The sequence below is a fragment of the Balaenoptera physalus genome (genome assembly GCF_965194825.1).
Source record: "Balaenoptera physalus genome assembly, chromosome: 2".
NCBI lineage: Eukaryota > Metazoa > Chordata > Mammalia > Artiodactyla > Balaenopteridae > Balaenoptera > Balaenoptera physalus.
The window spans coordinates 84031239-84049801 of NC_138883.1; the positions used below are offsets into that span (position 1 = coordinate 84031239).

The 18563-nt window shown below is 38.4% G+C and overlaps 1 protein-coding gene and 1 long non-coding RNA gene across 2 annotated transcripts in view; one reads left to right on the forward strand and one right to left on the reverse strand.

The window, feature by feature from the left end:
• The window catches only part of BUB1B (BUB1 mitotic checkpoint serine/threonine kinase B), a 60542-nt gene extending 45855 nt beyond the window's left edge, over window positions 1-14687 (forward strand). Inside the window, exons 16-23 of the mRNA XM_082442941.1 lie at window positions 609-742; window positions 1039-1179; window positions 1536-1636; window positions 3767-3916; window positions 5539-5681; window positions 8938-9109; window positions 9898-10004; window positions 11833-14687. Of these exons, the coding sequence (XP_082299067.1) occupies window positions 609-742; window positions 1039-1179; window positions 1536-1636; window positions 3767-3916; window positions 5539-5681; window positions 8938-9109; window positions 9898-10004; window positions 11833-12064 (1180 nt within the window). The 3' untranslated portion in view covers window positions 12065-14687. The remainder of the gene's footprint in view (window positions 1-608; window positions 743-1038; window positions 1180-1535; window positions 1637-3766; window positions 3917-5538; window positions 5682-8937; window positions 9110-9897; window positions 10005-11832) is intronic.
• Window positions 1-18563, reverse strand: part of LOC309651127 — a 63750-nt gene that overhangs the window by 35934 nt on the left and 9253 nt on the right. The window lies entirely within an intron of this gene.

Genomic DNA, 18563 nt, shown 5'->3' on the forward strand with positions numbered 1-18563 from the left:
AGTTGTGGCACGTGGGATCAGTAGTTGTGGCTTGCGGGCTCTAGAGCGCAGGCTCAGTAGTTGTGGCGCACAGACTTAGTTGCTCTGTGGCATGTGAGATCTTCCCAGACCAGGGCTCGAACCTATGTCCCCTGCATTGGCAGGCAAATTCTTAACCACTGTGCCACCAGGGAAGCCCAGGAATATTCTTTAATTTGCCACTTTGTGCTTTTAAAACTGTATTTTCAAACTTTTTTCACATTTTCTAGCATGTATTCACCTTGAATAATTTCCCGTTTTCTTTCTTGACCTTTGCTTATTGAAGAGTTATAAAGTCCAAAGAAGGGATAAAGAGGAAGGAAGTTAGTGTCTTAGTTTTTCTCAGTCAGTTTAGAATAGATGTAGAATAAGGCATTTCCTATAGATTAGGTTAATAAAACATAAATTTAATGCTTGGCATTGCTTTTCAACCAGAGTAGATAAAGTTACCTAGATTCTGATTATGAATCTTTTTTTTTTTCAGGAAAATAATGGACTTTAAAATTGAGACTATTGAATAGCAAATAAAAGTATAATAAAGTTGATGTAAATTACCCCCTTGAGGATTGACTCATCTGTGGTTCTTTCAGCCCAATTATTGAAGACAGCGGTGAAGCCACACACTCCTCTGGGTTCTCTGGATCTTCTGCCTCGGTTACAAGCACCTCCTCCATCAAATGTCTTCAAATTCCTGAGAAACTGGAGCTCACTAGTGAGACTGCAGGTAGGTTCATATATACTATTTGTAAACAAATATCTATATCCATGTCCAGTGAACACTTATTTATCAGAGCAAACCGAGGTATAAGTATTTCTTCTCTAGAAAAGTTGCCATAAATTGTGAAATCTCTAGAATAAGTGAGTACTAACTGAGTTCGGTATCATAAAGACCTGAGATAGATGAGTGTTGTTAGGTTAGCAGTATTGATCATGCAGTCATGGTTTTTTGTCCCCCTCCTCTGTTATAATACCCATTTTAAGTTTTGGGATAATTTTTTTTCAACGTTTTTTTTCCCCCAGACAGCCCTACTCAGTCACCCTGGTGTTCACAGTATCGCAGACAACTACTAAAATCCCTACCAGAGCTGAGTACCTCTACAGAGTTTTTTGTAGAAGATAGACCAATGCCTAATTTGGAAATAGAGAAGGAAATTGAATTAGGTAAGTATCGTTGAATGCATGTCCTTTTGTGTATGACAGTATACAAATAAGTGATTATTTGTACTTGAATTTGATGCTTAAGTACAATCAATATTTCTAGAATGTAAGAAACAACATTATAGAAGTTGACACATTGATAAGTTCATGTCCCAGTAACAATAGGAATTCTGTCTTCCCCTCTTTCAATTTTTTTATCCCCTCTTTCAGTTTTTAAAAAATGATTTTGAAAAGTATTCTAGATGCTACTAACTGGCAAATATAAAGTGAGTGCCTTTAGCCCTTAAGCCAGGAAGTAAAAGCTAGGGAGCTATACCTATTCACAGTGATTTTGAAATGGAATCAAACCTTCTCAACAGATAATGAGGATTATTGCATTAAACAACAATACCTGATATGTGAAGACTACAAATTATTCTGGGTGACACCAAGAAACTCTGCAGAGTTAACCATAATAAAGGTGGGACTGATTCTTTGTCATTTCAATTTCTTTGTAAATAATGTTGGTTGAAGCAGTAACTGTGGCCCCATGGTACCATCAGATCCTTTTCATAGTCTATAAGCTTCCTTATAGGAAAGTCAGTGATGCATAAAGAAATCACTCACCATTATATGCCAAGATCAGATATCAAAAATGAGAGGGTATTGTGTAAATCTCTCAATGTGTCCAAACATGTCAGGTGTTCCATCAATTTTATCTTTTTGAGGACATCTGAAATTTTATGGCTCGCTCCAATCTGGACAAATTACATTCTAGGCTTGACACGTACACACACACACACACACACACACACACACACACACTATATTACCTTGAAATTTCCATTCACCATCATCCCAGGGATTCAAATGACCTCTTTTTTATATTGAATGCCTAGTTACATTGGATCCCATTTTCTTCTTCTTTCTTGGTTTAAGTCCTCATATTTTAGTAGCTTCCTGAGAAAGGATGCATAGGATGTAAATTTTTTGAAACCTTGCATGTCAGAAAATTTCTTATTCCACATCTTTGTTTGATTGGTAGGTTGGCTAGATATTAGAATTCTAGGTTCAAAACTTTTTTTCTTTAGAATTTTGAAGATAAGCTCCATTAGCTTTTGGCTTCTAACCTTGCTTTTAAAATCTTTTGCCATTCTCTGTGTGATTTTCTTTTTTCCCCCTCTCTCTGGATCCTTGTAAGATCTTATGTTTGTTCCCAGCATTCTGAAATTTCACAATTACATGCTTTGGTAAAAGTGTATTTTCACCCATATGCTAGGCCCTTGATGGCCATTTCAATCTGGAGACTCCTTCAGTTCTGAGAAATTATCTTCAAAGAAAAAATTATTTCTTCTCCCCAGTCTTTTCTGTTCTCTTATTCTAGAATTCCTTTTATTAGGATTTGGGGTCTCCTGGACAGATTCTTTAAAAACCTTATCTTTTTTTCTCCTATTTTCTCTTTGTCTTTTTGCTTTACTTTCTGAATGTTTTGTCAACTTTATTTTCAGTCTTTTTACTGGGTTTTTCATTTCTTTTATCATGTATTTAATGTGTAAGAGTTCTTTCTTTGTAGCATTCTGTTCTTCATTTCAAAGATGAAATATTCCTTATCTCTCTGAGTGTACTAATGATACTTTAATTTTCTTTTTTTCTCCCTGCATCATCTATTTCCTTTTGTTTGTTTTGATCTCTGTCTTTCATATTAGAGGCTTTCTTCAGGTCTTTGGCTCTCTCTTCATATTTAAGTGTGGGATGCTAGAAAGCCAGTTGAAAGTTCTGTTATATGGTGGGACCTTGACAGCTGTAGGCTTCACTGTACAGTGATCTCACTTGGCCATTTTGTTGGAAAATCCCCAATCTTTGGGTCTTTTGAGCTTATCAGATTCCTCAGAGAAAGCTTCTGGTTTCCCGCCTAAAGCATGTAATCCTGGCTGCTAGCCTCCTGAAAGTTGCATGGGGAAGTTAGTCTGGAGAGTAGAGGGGCAGGAAGGTGCATCTTAACATTTGACATATAATAAACTTTTTCCATTTGACATATAATAAATTTTTTCCATTTGACATATAATAAACTTTTTCCTCTTCTCCATATGGTATTCCCACCCTCAACAATGCATGGTGTCCTCTAGTCCAGAGCCCTTCTGTTTTATATTCTCTAGGAATAAACTTCTGGTCTTCAAGAATGAGAGAGAGGCAGTTGCTAGGCTGGGCTACAGGAGCAGGAAGGGAATCTGGGGACTGATGTTCTCTTTAACAGAGTTCAACCACTCCTGTTTTAGCTCCACCTTCACCCTTACTTCTAGAGGTAATTAGTACCACCAGTTTTATATTATAGGGAGATGGTCTTGTATAAATTTGGTTGCTCTCAGCTTTCTCCACTGCTAGAATCAGCTTTCTTGGGTCTGTTAAGTGGATTGTTACCTCTTACTATTTTCTTTCCAGCTTTCAGAATTTCCTGCTGCTCCGTCCTTTATTATAGATTTCTACCTTTTAAAATATCCTGTTACTGTTATTTCTGTTGGGATATAGGAAGGGCTGGAGGGAATGTTTTCATTCTGCCAACTATAACCATAGATTCTAATGACTCTTATTTTTAAAATATATTTTCTTACAGGTATCTTCTCAACCTGTCCCATGGGACTTTTATATCAACTTCAAATTAAAGGAACGTTTAAATGAGGAGTGTGATAATTTGTGTATCTGTTATCAATACCAAGATGGCTGTATTGTTTGGCACCAATATATAAACTGCTTCACCCTTCAGGTTTGCAATAATATGAAAACATATCATTTAAAGTCCTCAAGTAGAGAGATTTGTGCTCTATTTAGCAAAGGAATTTAGTACAGAATTCCTGTTAATCTTCTAGAAATAGACCAATTAAATAATGAGTTAAAAGCATTGTTTTCTTTTTCCAAGTTATTTTGACCAAGAACTTCCTTTAACTTTTTATTATGTCAATTTTCAAACGTATAAAAGTAGACAGAATTGTGTAATGACCTGGTCATCTAACTGTGATCATCACCAGCTCATGTCCACTTTTGTTTTAAATTCCTGGTCTGATAATTCCAACATCCCTGCCATGTCTGGTTTTGATGCTTGTTCAAATTGCATTTTTTGCTGTTTGGTATGCCTTGTAATTTTTTCTTGATAGCCAGGCATGATGTACTGGGTAAAAGGAACTACTGTAAATAGGCCTTTAGTAATATGATGATAAGGTGTGAGGGGAGGGAAGGTGTTGTACGGTGCTATGATTCATCGTCTTTTGCAGCGAGCCTATGCCTTTGGACTGTGAACTTGACAAGTTTCTCAGTTTCCTACCCCCACACCCCCTACCACCCGGCTTAGGTAGGACCAGATGGTTGGAGTGGGCTGGAATTGTGTATTTCCCTTCCCCAGGTTAGGTAGGCTCTGATAATGCCCCAGCAGGTTAGGCTCTGGTTAACTAGTTTCCCCTGAAAGCAGGCCTTGTTAAAAAGAACAGAGTGCTGTGGCCTGTTTCAAATGGTTCTTTTTTCCCCTCCCGCTGCTGGAAGCAGGGAATTTTTCTATGATATTTACTGTGAGAACCTGGTCTGGCTCCTAGAGGTAAAGTTCACAAAAATGTGGGGCCCCCCTGTGCTTACAGATCCTAAAAGAGTCGTCGATTTTTCAGTTGGCTCAGCTTTTTACATGTTAGGACAGTGGCAACTTCCAAGCTCCTTAAGTGAGGTATGGAAACCAGAGGTCTATTTTTGCCACTCTTATTTTATCTATACTATCCCCCTGGATCATTTTTGGAACCCAAACACAATATATCTTTTTTGGCCACACCACACGGCTTGCGGGATCTCAGTACCCCAACCAGGGATTGAACCCAGGCCCTTGGCAGTGAAAGCCCAGAATCCTAACCACTAGGCCACCAGGGAACTCCCCACAATATATCATTTTATTCTTTGGAATGTTCTTAAGAAAGTTTTACTGCCTTTTTTTAGTTTAGTGTTTCCGAGGTTTTTATTTCTCATCTCTCTTTTTAAATTGAAGTATAGTTGATAAACAATGTTATATTAGTTTCAGGTGTACAACATAGTGATGGTTTTGCTGCAATTTTGATGGTAATACAAATTCTCCAAAATGGTTGGAATGATGGTATTTTAAAACTACCATTTATAGAGCACCTATTATGGGCCAGGCTCACCCCTGATGCTCTTCATCCATTATTTTATTAAATCCTTATAAACAATCTTATTGGAGAGCAGCATTATTAAAAATGGGACAAAAACCCAACATACAAAGGAGCCGACATTCTAATAGAGAACAACAAGGAAGAGTACAGGGCAACAGTAAACAAGGTATTGAGTATAAGTCACCCCAAATTAAGAGATAGTTTTCTATCCTTCTATTTCCAGGATCTTCTTCAATACAGTGAATTTATTACCCATGAAATGACAGTGTTGATTATTTATAACCTCTTGACAATGATGGAGAAACTACACAAAGCAGAAATAGTCCATGGTGACTTGAGTCCAAGGAGTCTGATTCTTAGAAACAGGTTGGTCCTTTTCATTCTCTTATAATTCTATCAGCTTTGTCGTAAACATGGATAGTTACCATTCTCTTTTGCCTTTTGATAAATGCCATATTAATGAACACAGTGTGGTAAGAGAATATTTGCTACCTAAAAGTCAATAGTCACTGGGAATAGTTTAAAAGAATTCAAACAAAACAACACATTGAGGAAAAAATTCAGAAAAAAAGAATTAACAACTCTATTGTGATGATTCCTGTCAAGAAGAGATGTAAAATATTGATATTTGGGGAAATGTGAAGTAGACTGTCTAGTCTTTCTTTGTGTGGGGCCAGTGCGGAGCTAGCAAGGATGCTAGCAGAACTGAGGCACTGCTCAGTTTCAAAGACCAAAGCTTAAGTCACACCAGATTGAGGTAATTGCCAAGAGAAGCAGGTAAAACCAGAGTGCAAATGCAAACCATGCCAAGGAAAGGGGCTTAGTGTTCCAATTAAATCCAGTTTAGCCATCAGGTTCAAGGGGTGAGCACAGAGCAGGAAATAAGAAATGAAGCCCAAATACTAAGAACTGAGAAAATACAGACAACATTGAGGCATAAACAAGGCAAAGATGCTCAACAATTTTTGTTTTATGGAAAGGACTAGAGGACCAACACACCCTTCTAATAATGGGCATTGATCTCATGGTATTTGAGTGAAGCAGTCTGGTTTAAAGATGCTTTGTCTGCCCCAAGCCTATGACTTGGGTAAGCAGTTAACTTTCTCTCTGAGGTCATTGGTGTACACTAAAAGCTGGAATCATTCTTTACATTTCTCCTGACTACTTATTCTTTCTTTTTTTTTTTTTTTTTTAATAAGTTTCTTTTGCTGTTTTTATTTATTTATTTATTTATTTATTTATTTTTGGCTGTGTTGGGTCTTCGTTTCTGTGTGAGGGCTTTCTCTAGTTGCGGCAAGCGGGGGCCACTCTTCATCGCGGTGCGCGCGGCCTCTCACTATCGTGGCCTCTCCCGTTGCGGAGCACAGGCTCCAGACGCGCAGGCTCAGCAATTGCGGCTCACGGGCTTAGTCGCTCCGCGGCATGTGGGATCTTCCCAGACCAGGGCTCGAACCCGTGTCCCCTGCATTGGCAGGCAGATTCTCAACCACTGCGCCACCAGGGAAGCCCCCTGACTACTTATTCTATAAGAAGAAACTGAATTAGACTCTAAATCATAGTTGGCATGGAAATTAAAAGAACCTTCAATGTATTTCTGCAATTATAACCAAAAGAATTAGAGCATCCTACTTTCTCCCCTGAGATGGCAGAGTCCTAAAGGCTTCCCCAGGCATAATACAGCAGCATTTCTCATCCAGGGCACCATAGGTACTTTGGATGAGATAATTCTTTGTGCAGGTCTGGTCCAAGCATGCCAGGATGTTTTATATCTATTTCCCTGTAACTACCTCTCACCCAATTAAATACAAATTACAATCCCCCAGCCATTGTGATCACCAAAAATCTCCCCATATGTTTCCAAATGTGAGAACCCCTGGTATAGTTTTTATTTTCGTTCTATTTCACGGCACTGAAATTTCAGAGGATAGTGCTAGAGTTCTCAGGACTTTTCATGGAAATTGTAAGCAAAGAGATTTTCTAAGCCTTTTCGGGATTAGGCATTTGTATGCTGTGTATTCAGATATCCTTCTCTCAGTCACTAGAGGACTCCAGGAAACCACATAGTGTTGAAGGGACATTGCCTTTTACTTTGTCACAACTTTTCAAATTTGATAGGAAATTTCATATAGATTCACAAGGACTTGAAAGAGCCTTTTTTTTTTTTTAACATCTCTATTGGAGTATAATTGCTTTACAGTGTTGTGTTAGTTTCTGCTGTATAACAAAGTGAATCAGCTACATGTATACATATATCCCCATATCCCCTCCCTCTTGCGTCTCCCTCCCACCCTCCTTATCCCACCCCTCTAGGTGGTCGCAAAGCACTGAGCTGATCTCCCTGTGCTATGCGGCTGCTTCCCACTAGCCATCTATTTTACATTTGGTAGTATATATATGTCAATGTTACTCTCTCACTTCATCCCAGCTTACCCTTCCCCCTCCCCGTGTCCTCAAGTCTATTCTCTATGTCTGTGTGAAAGAGCCTTTTGAAATCATTTAATGCAGTTTCTACATTGTGCGTGTGTGTGTGTGTAAAATGAGATCCAAAAAAGTGGAATGTCTTGCCCAGGGTAACAGTGAATGGATGATTAGAGAGCTAGGAGACCTTCCTGCTTCTTTTTATTATTCTCAGAAACATTTTTCCTACCTCTCCCAAGTTTTGAAAATATTTGGGAATTATAGTTTTATGATGGCCAAAAACAAGTTGTAGTAAGGAATCATAAATTTTCAAGTAAAATAGATCATTCTGTGCTGTGGAGGTATATGTGATAGGATTAATCAAAGCCTGTATTTAGGAATATAAGCCCTGCCACTGATATCAATCAGGGATTTGAAAAAACCAACTGAGAAAGCAGAGAAACAGAAGGAACACATAAAAATAATCCATTTTTTCCTCACATAAATAGTTCCTATATCTCTTTGGAGAATAGCTTTATTACATGGAATAGATACGCCTGAGGAAAATCAATAGTGAATTAGTGCTATAAAGTTCTTTTCTGTTTTTTTTTTTTTTATAAGGAAACAGGATTGGAATTACATATGAGAGGAAGACAGAGTATGGTATTAATTTAATATAAACAGGATGGTTTACAGTATTTTGTAAAGGTATCACTTTACCAAAAAACAGCCTTATGTTGTTTTCAGTTAAACTCTGGGAAGGAGGGATCTGAATGACACTCGGAAAGCCTAATCTAATAGTAAACAAGAAAGACTGTGACATCTATAAAAGCTTAATTTCCTCCATCATAATTCTTGTCAGTGTATAAACCATTGCTGTTACATATGTTAATATGTACAGTGCAAGACAGAGGCCTGCAGTCTACTTCCAGTATTTAGTTTATATAATATGGAAACTTGATAAATGTTCTGTGGTGGCCATGCACAGTGGCTTAGATATAGCTTGGGTCACTAAACTAATCTTAACATTCCCCAGTTGGGTGGATACTGCCACTGCTCTTACAGGTGCATTTTCATAACTAACCACTGGAGGGAGCTATTGGCATAGCTAAGGCACACCTGCAGTACCTCCTTTTTTTTCTTTCTTTTTTTTTTTTAAAGACCAGCTATGCAGCTTCTTTCATGGCCTATTTTTATTATCTCCTTCTCTTACATCTGGGCTTAGAATCCACGATCCCTATGATTGTAATAAGAACAATCAAGCTTTGAAGATAGTGGACTTTTCCTACAGTGTTGACCTTAGGGCACAGCTAGATGTTTTTAACCTCAGCGGCTTTCGGACTGTACAGATCCTGGAAGGACAAAAGATCCTGGCTAACTGTTCTTCTCCCTACCAGGTAAGTGTAAAACAAGCTTGAGCAAATACGGAGAGGGTTTCTTAATCTCTTTCTTACCTAGATAAGCCATGAAAGCTAGTGTTTAATGATATTGTCTCTCCTGGAACAGATGACCTAGTTTTCAAATATCACCAAGTCAAACAAAATGTACCATTTTTCTGTCACAACACTGAGGAATTTATACATACACGTGCAGACACATGACTAACTCAGTAACCTAAGTGTCAGGGCCATTTCTACCACTTATCTGTGTGGTCTTTTGTAGATCATTTTCTGTGATCTTCTCTGTAAAATAAAGATAATAATCAGCTCTGTTTACATCAGAATTCTTGTGAGGATTAAATGAAATAATGTATATAAAAAGGACATTAGGACAAATATAAAGTGTTTTATATGGTGGCATTATATGCAGAAATCCCTTCTGACTCAGCTCTGGATATATGGCATTTTGCTGATAGAATATGTGGCATAGCCCTGAACTAGTCATGTAGAACACATTTAGATCACAGCTGGAGTCCATGCAAATTTAGTAGGTGTACAAATTTGAATTTGACAGTCCAGATATATTTGTCATCTTTTGTTCTAGGATAATTCCTAGAGCTGGCTCTACTGATCACTTCTTTGGGGAGTTTCTCTCTTTACTGTAATGATAAGTAACAGTCTACTAAAATGTATATCATAAAATAAACTTAGCTAAGCACTATATTTATGTCAACTTCCTACATAAATAAATTGCCATGACAGTAGCAGAGAATGATTTTAGCTGATGGTGCTTTTTGTGATTTCAGGTAGATCTGTTTGGTATAGCAGATTTAGCACATTTACTGTTGTTCAAGGAACACCTGCAGGTCTTCTGGGATGGGTCCCTCTGGAGACTTAGCCAAAATATTTCTGAGTAAGTATTGGTGATTTCAGGGTCTTTGACTGTCCAAATAATGTTCTCTTTATCTTGAGTGCTCTCTCTGCTTTGACAGCCTTGGTTTCTTAGTCCAAATGCCATGATTTCATTAATTTTAACCAGTTTTCATTAGAGTATCAGTGGAGCACCTTGTGCAGGACAAAGGAATTGTTAATTAAAAATGGGAATCTGGGCTTCCCTGGTGGCGCAGTGGTTGAGAATCTGCCTGCCAATGCAGGGGACACGGGTTCGAGCCCTGGTCTGGGAAGATCCCACATGCCGCAGAGCAACTAGGCCCGTGAGCCACAATTGCTGAGCCTGCGTGTCTGGAGCCTGTGCTCCGCAACAAGAGAGGCCGCGATAGTAAGAGGCCCGCGCACCGCGATGAAGAGTGGCCCCCACTCTCACCGCGATGAAGAGTGGCCCCCACTCGCCGCAACTAGAGAAAGCCCTCACACAGAAACGAAGACCCAACACAGCCAAAAATAAATAAATAAATAAATAAATAATTTAAATTAAAAAAAAAAAAGAAAAAAAAAAAGAGCCAGATAATAAGTTTAAAAAAAAAAAATGGGAATCAAGCTATTCGGACTTCAGGACATCTTTCTGGACCTAGATGTATAGATGTATCATAGACATAAACCATGACTAGAGTATGGAAGCTTCTCAATTTAGAAGGCTTAATAGAAACATTTTATGAGAATAATTTTCTAACCAATTGGTGTTAGTCTTATGGCCCTTTTTAATAGCTTTTGTCAAAAGTTAATAAGCATCTCTTGAAGAAAGTCAAATTTCTAAATTACCTACTAATTTTAGGCTATTATTTATTTAATGAATGGGTGAAACCAAAGCAGAGAACTGAATCTCCTTGGTGAGGAAGTAAATGCTCTCTTAATAACAGCTGCTTGGTCTCAGAACCTTAGTATTCCCTCAAGCCTACTCATAATACTTATTAAATATCCCATGTTCTCCCTTACCTTATCATAGCTATTAACTTCGCAGAATAAGCTTACCAATCTAAAACTTACTGATACATTCTTTGGTTAAAAGAAAAGTCAGTGTTGAAAATTTAACACCCCTTCACCTCCATTTTCCCCTCCCAACAATTGAATTGTATTTTTTTCTTTATTTAATTCAGAATTTGGCCAGTCTTATTTGTCTCTAACATGTACTTTCAAAATAGGTTTGAAATATAATGTAAGGCATATAGGATAGATTCAGGTTATCTCCAGTTGGTTATGGTCCTAGGTGGGTCTTACACAAACAGAAGCAAGTGGGGTCAGGTGGGGTTTCCTAACAGCCTTGCCTTATACAATAATAGAAGCTTCTCTGATCTTTAAAAAAAAAGGTGCAAACATCATAGACTTAAGCAGTAGTTACTTCAGTTGAGCTTAGGATTCTGAGAAGGTTGTGAAGATAATAAACCACTGGGCGGGGGGAGAGAGGAAGCTGTAGTCTTTCTAATGACCTAGACTTTAGGAAAGTTAGAAGAGAGGAGACAAAATTCGTCTTTCTTCTGTTTGTAGAAGAGAAATGCTGCATCTTAGTACATGGAGGAAATTTATAGATTCAGATGAAAGATTTTCTTTCCCTTTATGTGCATTATATTATGGCTTTTCCCACTATGGTAGTCTTTTTTCTTTTTTTTTTTTTTTGTAGTTTCACCTTGGGTTTTCAAAGGACACTACTTGAATGATCTCTAACCCTAGAGTTAGGTATTACCTTAAATCATGTTGGTGCATAAATGTACCACTGAGTTAAACACAGAAAGAATTCTAACTCCTATATGCCTAATCTTGATGAAAATGGTTTTATATATTTTTAGGCTAAAAGGTGGTGAACTGTGGAATAAATTCTTTGTGCGGATTCTGAATGCCAGTGACGAGTCCACAGTGTCTGTTCTGAGGGAACTTGCAGCAGAAATGAATGGGATGTTTGACACCACATTCCAAAGTCACCTGAACAAAGCTTTATGGAAGGTAGGGAAGTTAATCAGTCCTGGGGCTTTCCTCTTCCAACAAGATAGGCAGTCAAGTCTCTCGCAGATTCCTGCCTAAAACCAATGGTGGTACTGTGGAACACTGGACCTGTATATGCTATGATTTAATTTAGGTACACTACTAACACTTTTCTGCTTTTTGGTAGAAGTATATTTCTAGGTAACTGGCATTTTCTACTCAACAAGGTACCTCCTCTTGGCCTTGTCTAACTTTAAGAACTGTTTTATTCTAAATGGATTCCATATTAATGGGTACCTTGTTGTCATTTAACGCATTTGTCTCAACTTTTCCCTGTGCTTTTCCCGTTTGTAATTTGTGACCTGTACCCTTATGATCACTATGTATTTTGTAAATAATAAAATAGTATCTGTTAAATTTGCGCTTCTAACATCTCATCTACTTTTTGCTAACTAAGGTAATAAATGGCCTGATTTTGCAGACAGGAGCTACTTTACCATGGAAATGTATATATTCTAGACTTGGAACTGTTATGATAGGATGGTAACGAGACAGAATAGCCAACCATTCCTTTAGGTGTTCCTGACCTTCCACTAAATGGTCTAGATTGAAAAGTAGATAAAATGGTTTACACAAGGCCAAATTTTCTTAAATTTCAAGGGGCAAAATTGTTTGTTTTTATTATATTTTAATGTTTTCATTTTTTATCCACCAAGCCCCTTGGTCTACTTATATAATCTAGCAGTGCTGCTGCTGCTCGGTGTCTTGATTAGGGCTGTGCGAGTTAGGAAAGAAAAGGTTTTGAATGGGCTTTAGCAACCTTTCAGGAATGGAATAATTACCATTCTGTTACATGCAAAATGACTTGGCGGGGGCACGGTTAATGAAGGAATAGAAGGAGATTTTGTTGTTTGGAAGATTTGAAGAGGCAGAATTTTAGAATAAAAAGATGACTTTGAAGCATGGAATCATTTGGGAGAGAATAGGTCTAAATGAAGTATTAGACTGCTAAACAGAAGCATGAATTACACCAGGTCTTGGGTATAGGGAAGGAAACTGGTAGAAAAGGGCAATGAAAATTAACTATTTCATATCTAAATATCAAAATTATCAAATGTGCCTCTATGCTGGTGCCTGATTTTTTTTTTTCACTCTAGTTGTCACTGTTACTGCTCTAAGATTGCTGGAAAGCAGAAGATTCTAAGTATATCTCAGCTAAAAATATTTAAGCATATATAGTTGAAGCACTGAAACATGATTTGGCTCTGAAGGATAATCAACTTAGAAATTTTTTGCTCTTAACCAAAATATGATTTTTCAAACATTTTCATGTTTGCTTCTCATACAACTAAGGATATGAAATTATATATCTGTATCTTTTATGTAATCGAACCCATCTACCCCTCTGCTCTCCTCATTTCTCAATCCACCTCTTTGACACACAAAGTCATTTGAGGCTGGATGGTAAATTTAGATTCTTTCTCAACATAGGCTTAGCTACCATCTAGTGAATTTTTCAGCAACCTTGACAGCAAGACTGACAAACCACTGCTTTATGGATAAAGCTTTGATTCTGAAAGTCCACTCTGAGGAGAGGGAGGAAAATCTGAGGAAGCTAATTTATTAGAGAACTTGCAACTATTTTGCTACCTCTTCCTCCTTTCCCCATCCCCTCCAATCCTGACCTTTCTTTGTAGAGGGGAGAAAATAATAACCTGACCAATTAGGACCTATGATGTCTTCGTTTTCTCTTTGAGCATAAAACCACAAAGCAGGCACATTTCCGCTTTCCTTATGTTTTATGTTGTTTGTCTTGGGAGAAGGAAGCGGAAGCCTCTATTTGTTGGCTGAAGCTTCAAATAGTTCTTATTTCTTGTCTCACTAAGGCAGAAATATCATAACGATAGACCTGAGAAAGAAAACATAGCTGAAAAGACAGGATCTTCACTTTTGTTTGAAAAGAGACCATGGAATATATAGTGCCTCACCATTCACAAAGTGTACATCCACTAATCTTCTACCACTGTTAGAACCTTCATCCCCCTGTGACAGCTGTACAAGAAGCCTTCCACCCAAGTCAGAGTGCTCTAACTGATGCCAAACCTGAATCTGGAAATAAAAAGATTTCCTTTAGCATTAGGACTTTAGACTATTAGTTGGGCTATTATCTCAAGGTAGATAAGAAAGCCTTTCAGAGGGTTAGCACAAAGCACTTTGAAATGACTCTTGTGTTAGGCTAAAATCTTTAGGCAAAGACAGCAAAGAAATGCTTTTTGTCTGTTGCATTTGGAAAAGAGGAATTCTTCCTCCAGCTGCACGAACTCATACCAAATTCACTTCCAATCTGGCTCATAAAAGTAAGATTTCCCTAGTGAGGAAGATGTGTTTTTAAAAAAATTTTTAATATGGCAAACTTCGACCTTAATGAGGTTCTTGTTTCCACCAAAGACACAAGAAGCTATGAATATTTAATAGGATAAAGGTGGCATTTCAGAAAACTGGTGTTGAAATAATGGATTAGAGTTTGAACTCTATCACCAGCGCCACCACTAGTTCATACAGCACCTTTGTGCAAATTAGAAAAAGGCCCCTTCCTCTAGCAGGTTCAGTACCTCCCTGTGCACCATAGCTTGACTGGATTTCAGTCCCCACTTACCCTCTCAACCTGGTACCCTTGTAAATAAATTGCACAGCCATATGCAGTGATCTTTCCCGTTTCACAGCTTACCTGCAAAAAAAATTCTAGATAGATCAAAAATGTTAATGTAAAAAACTGAAAATATAAAATAGTAGATGACTTTGTAATTTTTTGTCTGTGACATAACACCAAGATTTATCCAGGAAGATTGCTATTTATTACTATAATAGATAAAAAATAAAACCTGACATAGTCACCTGTCTCTCCCCTCCCCCCCCAAAAAAAACCCTAAACGCAAACTAGGAAAAATTACTTGCCACACGTTTGCATCATTTTTCACTTGCATTATCTCAAGGTCTCATAACTAGTCTCTCTGCTTCCCCTACCCACCTCCAGTCAAATCAGAACCCTCCAATGGCTTCCCATCTCACACAGCACAAAATCGGAAAACTTCTCACAGCCTGCAAGACCCTACCAGGTCTAACCCTGCTATTCCCTCACCTCTTCCCTGACTCCTCTTTCCCTTGCTCACTCCACTTTAGCCTGCCTGCCTCCTTTCTGTTCCTTAAACATGCCAACTAGTTTCCCTCTTTATGAACTTTTTGCTTTGTTTCTTCTGTCTGGAATGTTCTTTCCCATAACTTCACATGGATTACTCCCCTACTCCCCTTTAGATGTCTTCTCAGATCTCCACCTTATCAGAGGCCTTCCCTGGCTGTTCTGTACAAAGTAGCGTCCCACACACACACTGCTGTTCTGCTGTTGCTCTCTGTCCCTCTTACCCTGCTTTATGTCTTCCATAGCACCTATCACCTATTTTTTCCATAGCATATATATATATACTTTGTTCTTCTCCCCTGTATCCCACTACTAGAATTTAAGCTCCTTAAGGGCAGGGATTTACTTTGTGTCTTGTTTTAACCCCAGTGCCTAGAGCACTGTCAAAGCACTATTTTACCTAAGGTACAAAGAACTTTCTTAAAAAATTGAAAACCAGTAGAAATAGACAAAGGGCATGAACAATCCACTAAAAACATTTTGATGGCCAGCATGTGAGTTGTTCACTGTCATTCCTATTTAAATAAAATGCAAAATAAACCTGAAATTTTCATCATTCAGATAGTAAATGGTTGAAAATTGTGTTTGTGAGGGTGAGGGGAAATAAGCACTCGTGTTATTAGTGGGAGTGCAAATTGGCACACTATTAGGAGGTGATTTGGCAATGTTTATTTAATTTAAATATTCATTCCCTTCAGCTGAGAAATTTTTCCTAAGAATTTATCTTAAAGAAGCATTGGCACAGATGCTCAAAGATAAAGCACTGTTTGTAACAGTTGTCCTCCCTGCTTCCAAGGCTCATTAGTCCCAGAGGGATAATCCATGTGACAGACCCTGGGAAAAGAGGAGTCCTGGAACTACTGCAGAGGTGAAGTCAGACAATTTCTGTAGATGGCAGGGATGCCTTGACATTGGTGCCAAGAAGATTGGTGCCCAATCTTCCAATTTGGCATGAGCCTGTAGAGATGGCAGAACCTGAGTTAGGCTTTGAAAGTTGAATTCCAGACATTTCAGCTTATGTTTAGAAAAAAAAAAAAAAGCTGAGGGGAAAAAGTGGTTGCCTTTGAGGAGAGTAGGGTGGAGAGAGGAACAAATAAAGGCTTTTACTTTTCAATTTGTGCATTTCTGAGCATTTTGAACATCCTGATTACTTTTTTTTATGTCTATGGGATAATCTAGGCTAAGAAATTATGGGCTATGGTTTTGTCATCTTTTCCCTTCTCTCTCTACATTAAAAAAACAAAAAGCCTAATATGTGTTAGGCTTTTTTTTTAGTGGGAAATTTGGGAGACTTTATCATCCAAATATAAAAGCAAGATTAATTTGGAATTAAAATGAGAGCATGAAAACAGTTTTAAATTATTGAGGATAATATATCTAAACTTCTGTTTTTAGTACGCTAAAAATTCATACATGTTCAAATGTTTTATAATGTGTCTATTCAAGGTACGCTTTCTAAAATTATCATCTTCCTACTGTTACAAGTTCCGATGTCTGGGAACAAGGGATTGAATTACATAAAACTTGACTTTTTTCAAAACAAAATACATTTTATGGCTTTCGTATAAAAACTTGAGTTTCCACAAACTGACACTGTATGATTAAGAAAGGAACAAACAATGATGAACTCAGGCTAAATGTGTATAGACATACTTTCTTCCCGTCAAAGCATACTACTCCCAATAGTCTTGCGCTTTAGAGGCTCCTGCGTCAGACTTGCAGCCACCTAGCAGTGTTGTCCACTAAATGCAAATTGGCTTCTCCATGGGGAGCAGTAGTTGCCCAGTCATGCTGCTAGTTCTCAAACCCCTTGTGAGCAAAGGGCTGTGTGTCTATTAACTTTATATAGCCCTAGAAATTAGTAGTGAATTAAATACGTAGTGAGTTAAGAAAAATAAGTAGTGAATTAAAATGTTGGAAAATAGCGGCCACAAGTTCAAAAACTAGCTATATTAGAGTCTTGGTGAGGGGGGGAAAAAATCTATCCTAGGCTGTAGATATGCCTGGAATCATAATCTCACTTTCATTTCTAGTGTGTCACTTTGTGTATGTTTCTTTAACCTTCTCTTGTAATCGACTGCTGACCTTACATCACGATACACTTCATTGTACTGTTTACTCTTTTCAAAATTAAATGTTATTTTCACAGGTATGTTTATTCCATCAAAATGTGTACTTTATTTTCCGTGTGTGTATAATTCAGCCTCTCATTCATTCGAAACAGTACGTGAGTCAGTGTATGCTGCAATTTCAAAGTAGTTTAATCTTACTGGCCTGGTCATGTGATGCGTTTTATTTAATTGCTTCAGTCCTGCAATTACCAAAGTGAGGATGGCATTTCATAAAAACAAATACCCATTAAAATCTGTGAACAAAAAGACGAACATACATTGGCTTTTGCATTTTAAAGTAAAATTGAAAAAGAAACCTGGTAATGCTAGAATAAAGTGATAAAAATATTGACAAGGATGACACATGAAGGTTCAGTGAGACTGGCTCGTTCCAGGAAATGAGACAGCTAAGGGTGAGTACATGTGTGGTACAGCAAGTCAAGGAGTCCCAGTGAATCTAGGGGATCAGGCAGACAGAAATAGGAGCTAGGCAGAGCAGACAGACGTTAACTAGCATTGCTGGGAGAGACCTTCCTGATCAACTACCCTGCCACTAAACAGGTAAGGAAGCCACTTGCTCAGGACTCGCCCAAGCAGACACATCCAGAACCCTACCTAGCTTGTGGACCAGTGGTGTAGGCCACTGGGGCAGCCCCATAGCGCCTGCCTGCATTGTATCATCAGTTGCCTTGGACAGGTACATGTACATGCCTTACCTCTCTAATACAGTTGAGCTCTTTGGGACAAGAACTGTGTCTTTTTTTTTTTTTTTTTTTTTAAGTTTTCCAGAGAAAGTGAATTTTAATATATTTTTCTTAACCATATTTGCTTATTTATTTATTTGTTTATTTTAATTGTATGACTGTGTTGGGTCTTCGTTTCTGTGCGAGGGCTTTCTCTAGTTGCGGCAAGCGGGGGCCACTCTTCATCGCGGTGCGCGGGCCTCTCACTATCGCAGCCTCTCTTGTTGCGGAGCGCAGGCTCCAGATGCGCAGGCTCAGTAATTGTGGCTCACGGGCCTAGTTGCTCCGCGGCATGTGGGATCCTCCCAGACCAGGGCTCGAACCCGTGTCCCCTGTATTGGCAGGCAGATTCTCAACCACTGCGCCACCAGGGAAGCCCTGTACTGTGTCTTTTTTTTTTTTTCTTTTTCTTTTTTTTTTTTTTTTTTTAATTGTGGCTCACAGGCCTGGTTACTCCGCGGCATGTGGGATCCTCCCAGACCAGGGCTCGAACCGGCGTCCCCTGCATTGACAGGCAGACCCTCAACCACTGCGCCACCAGGGAAGCC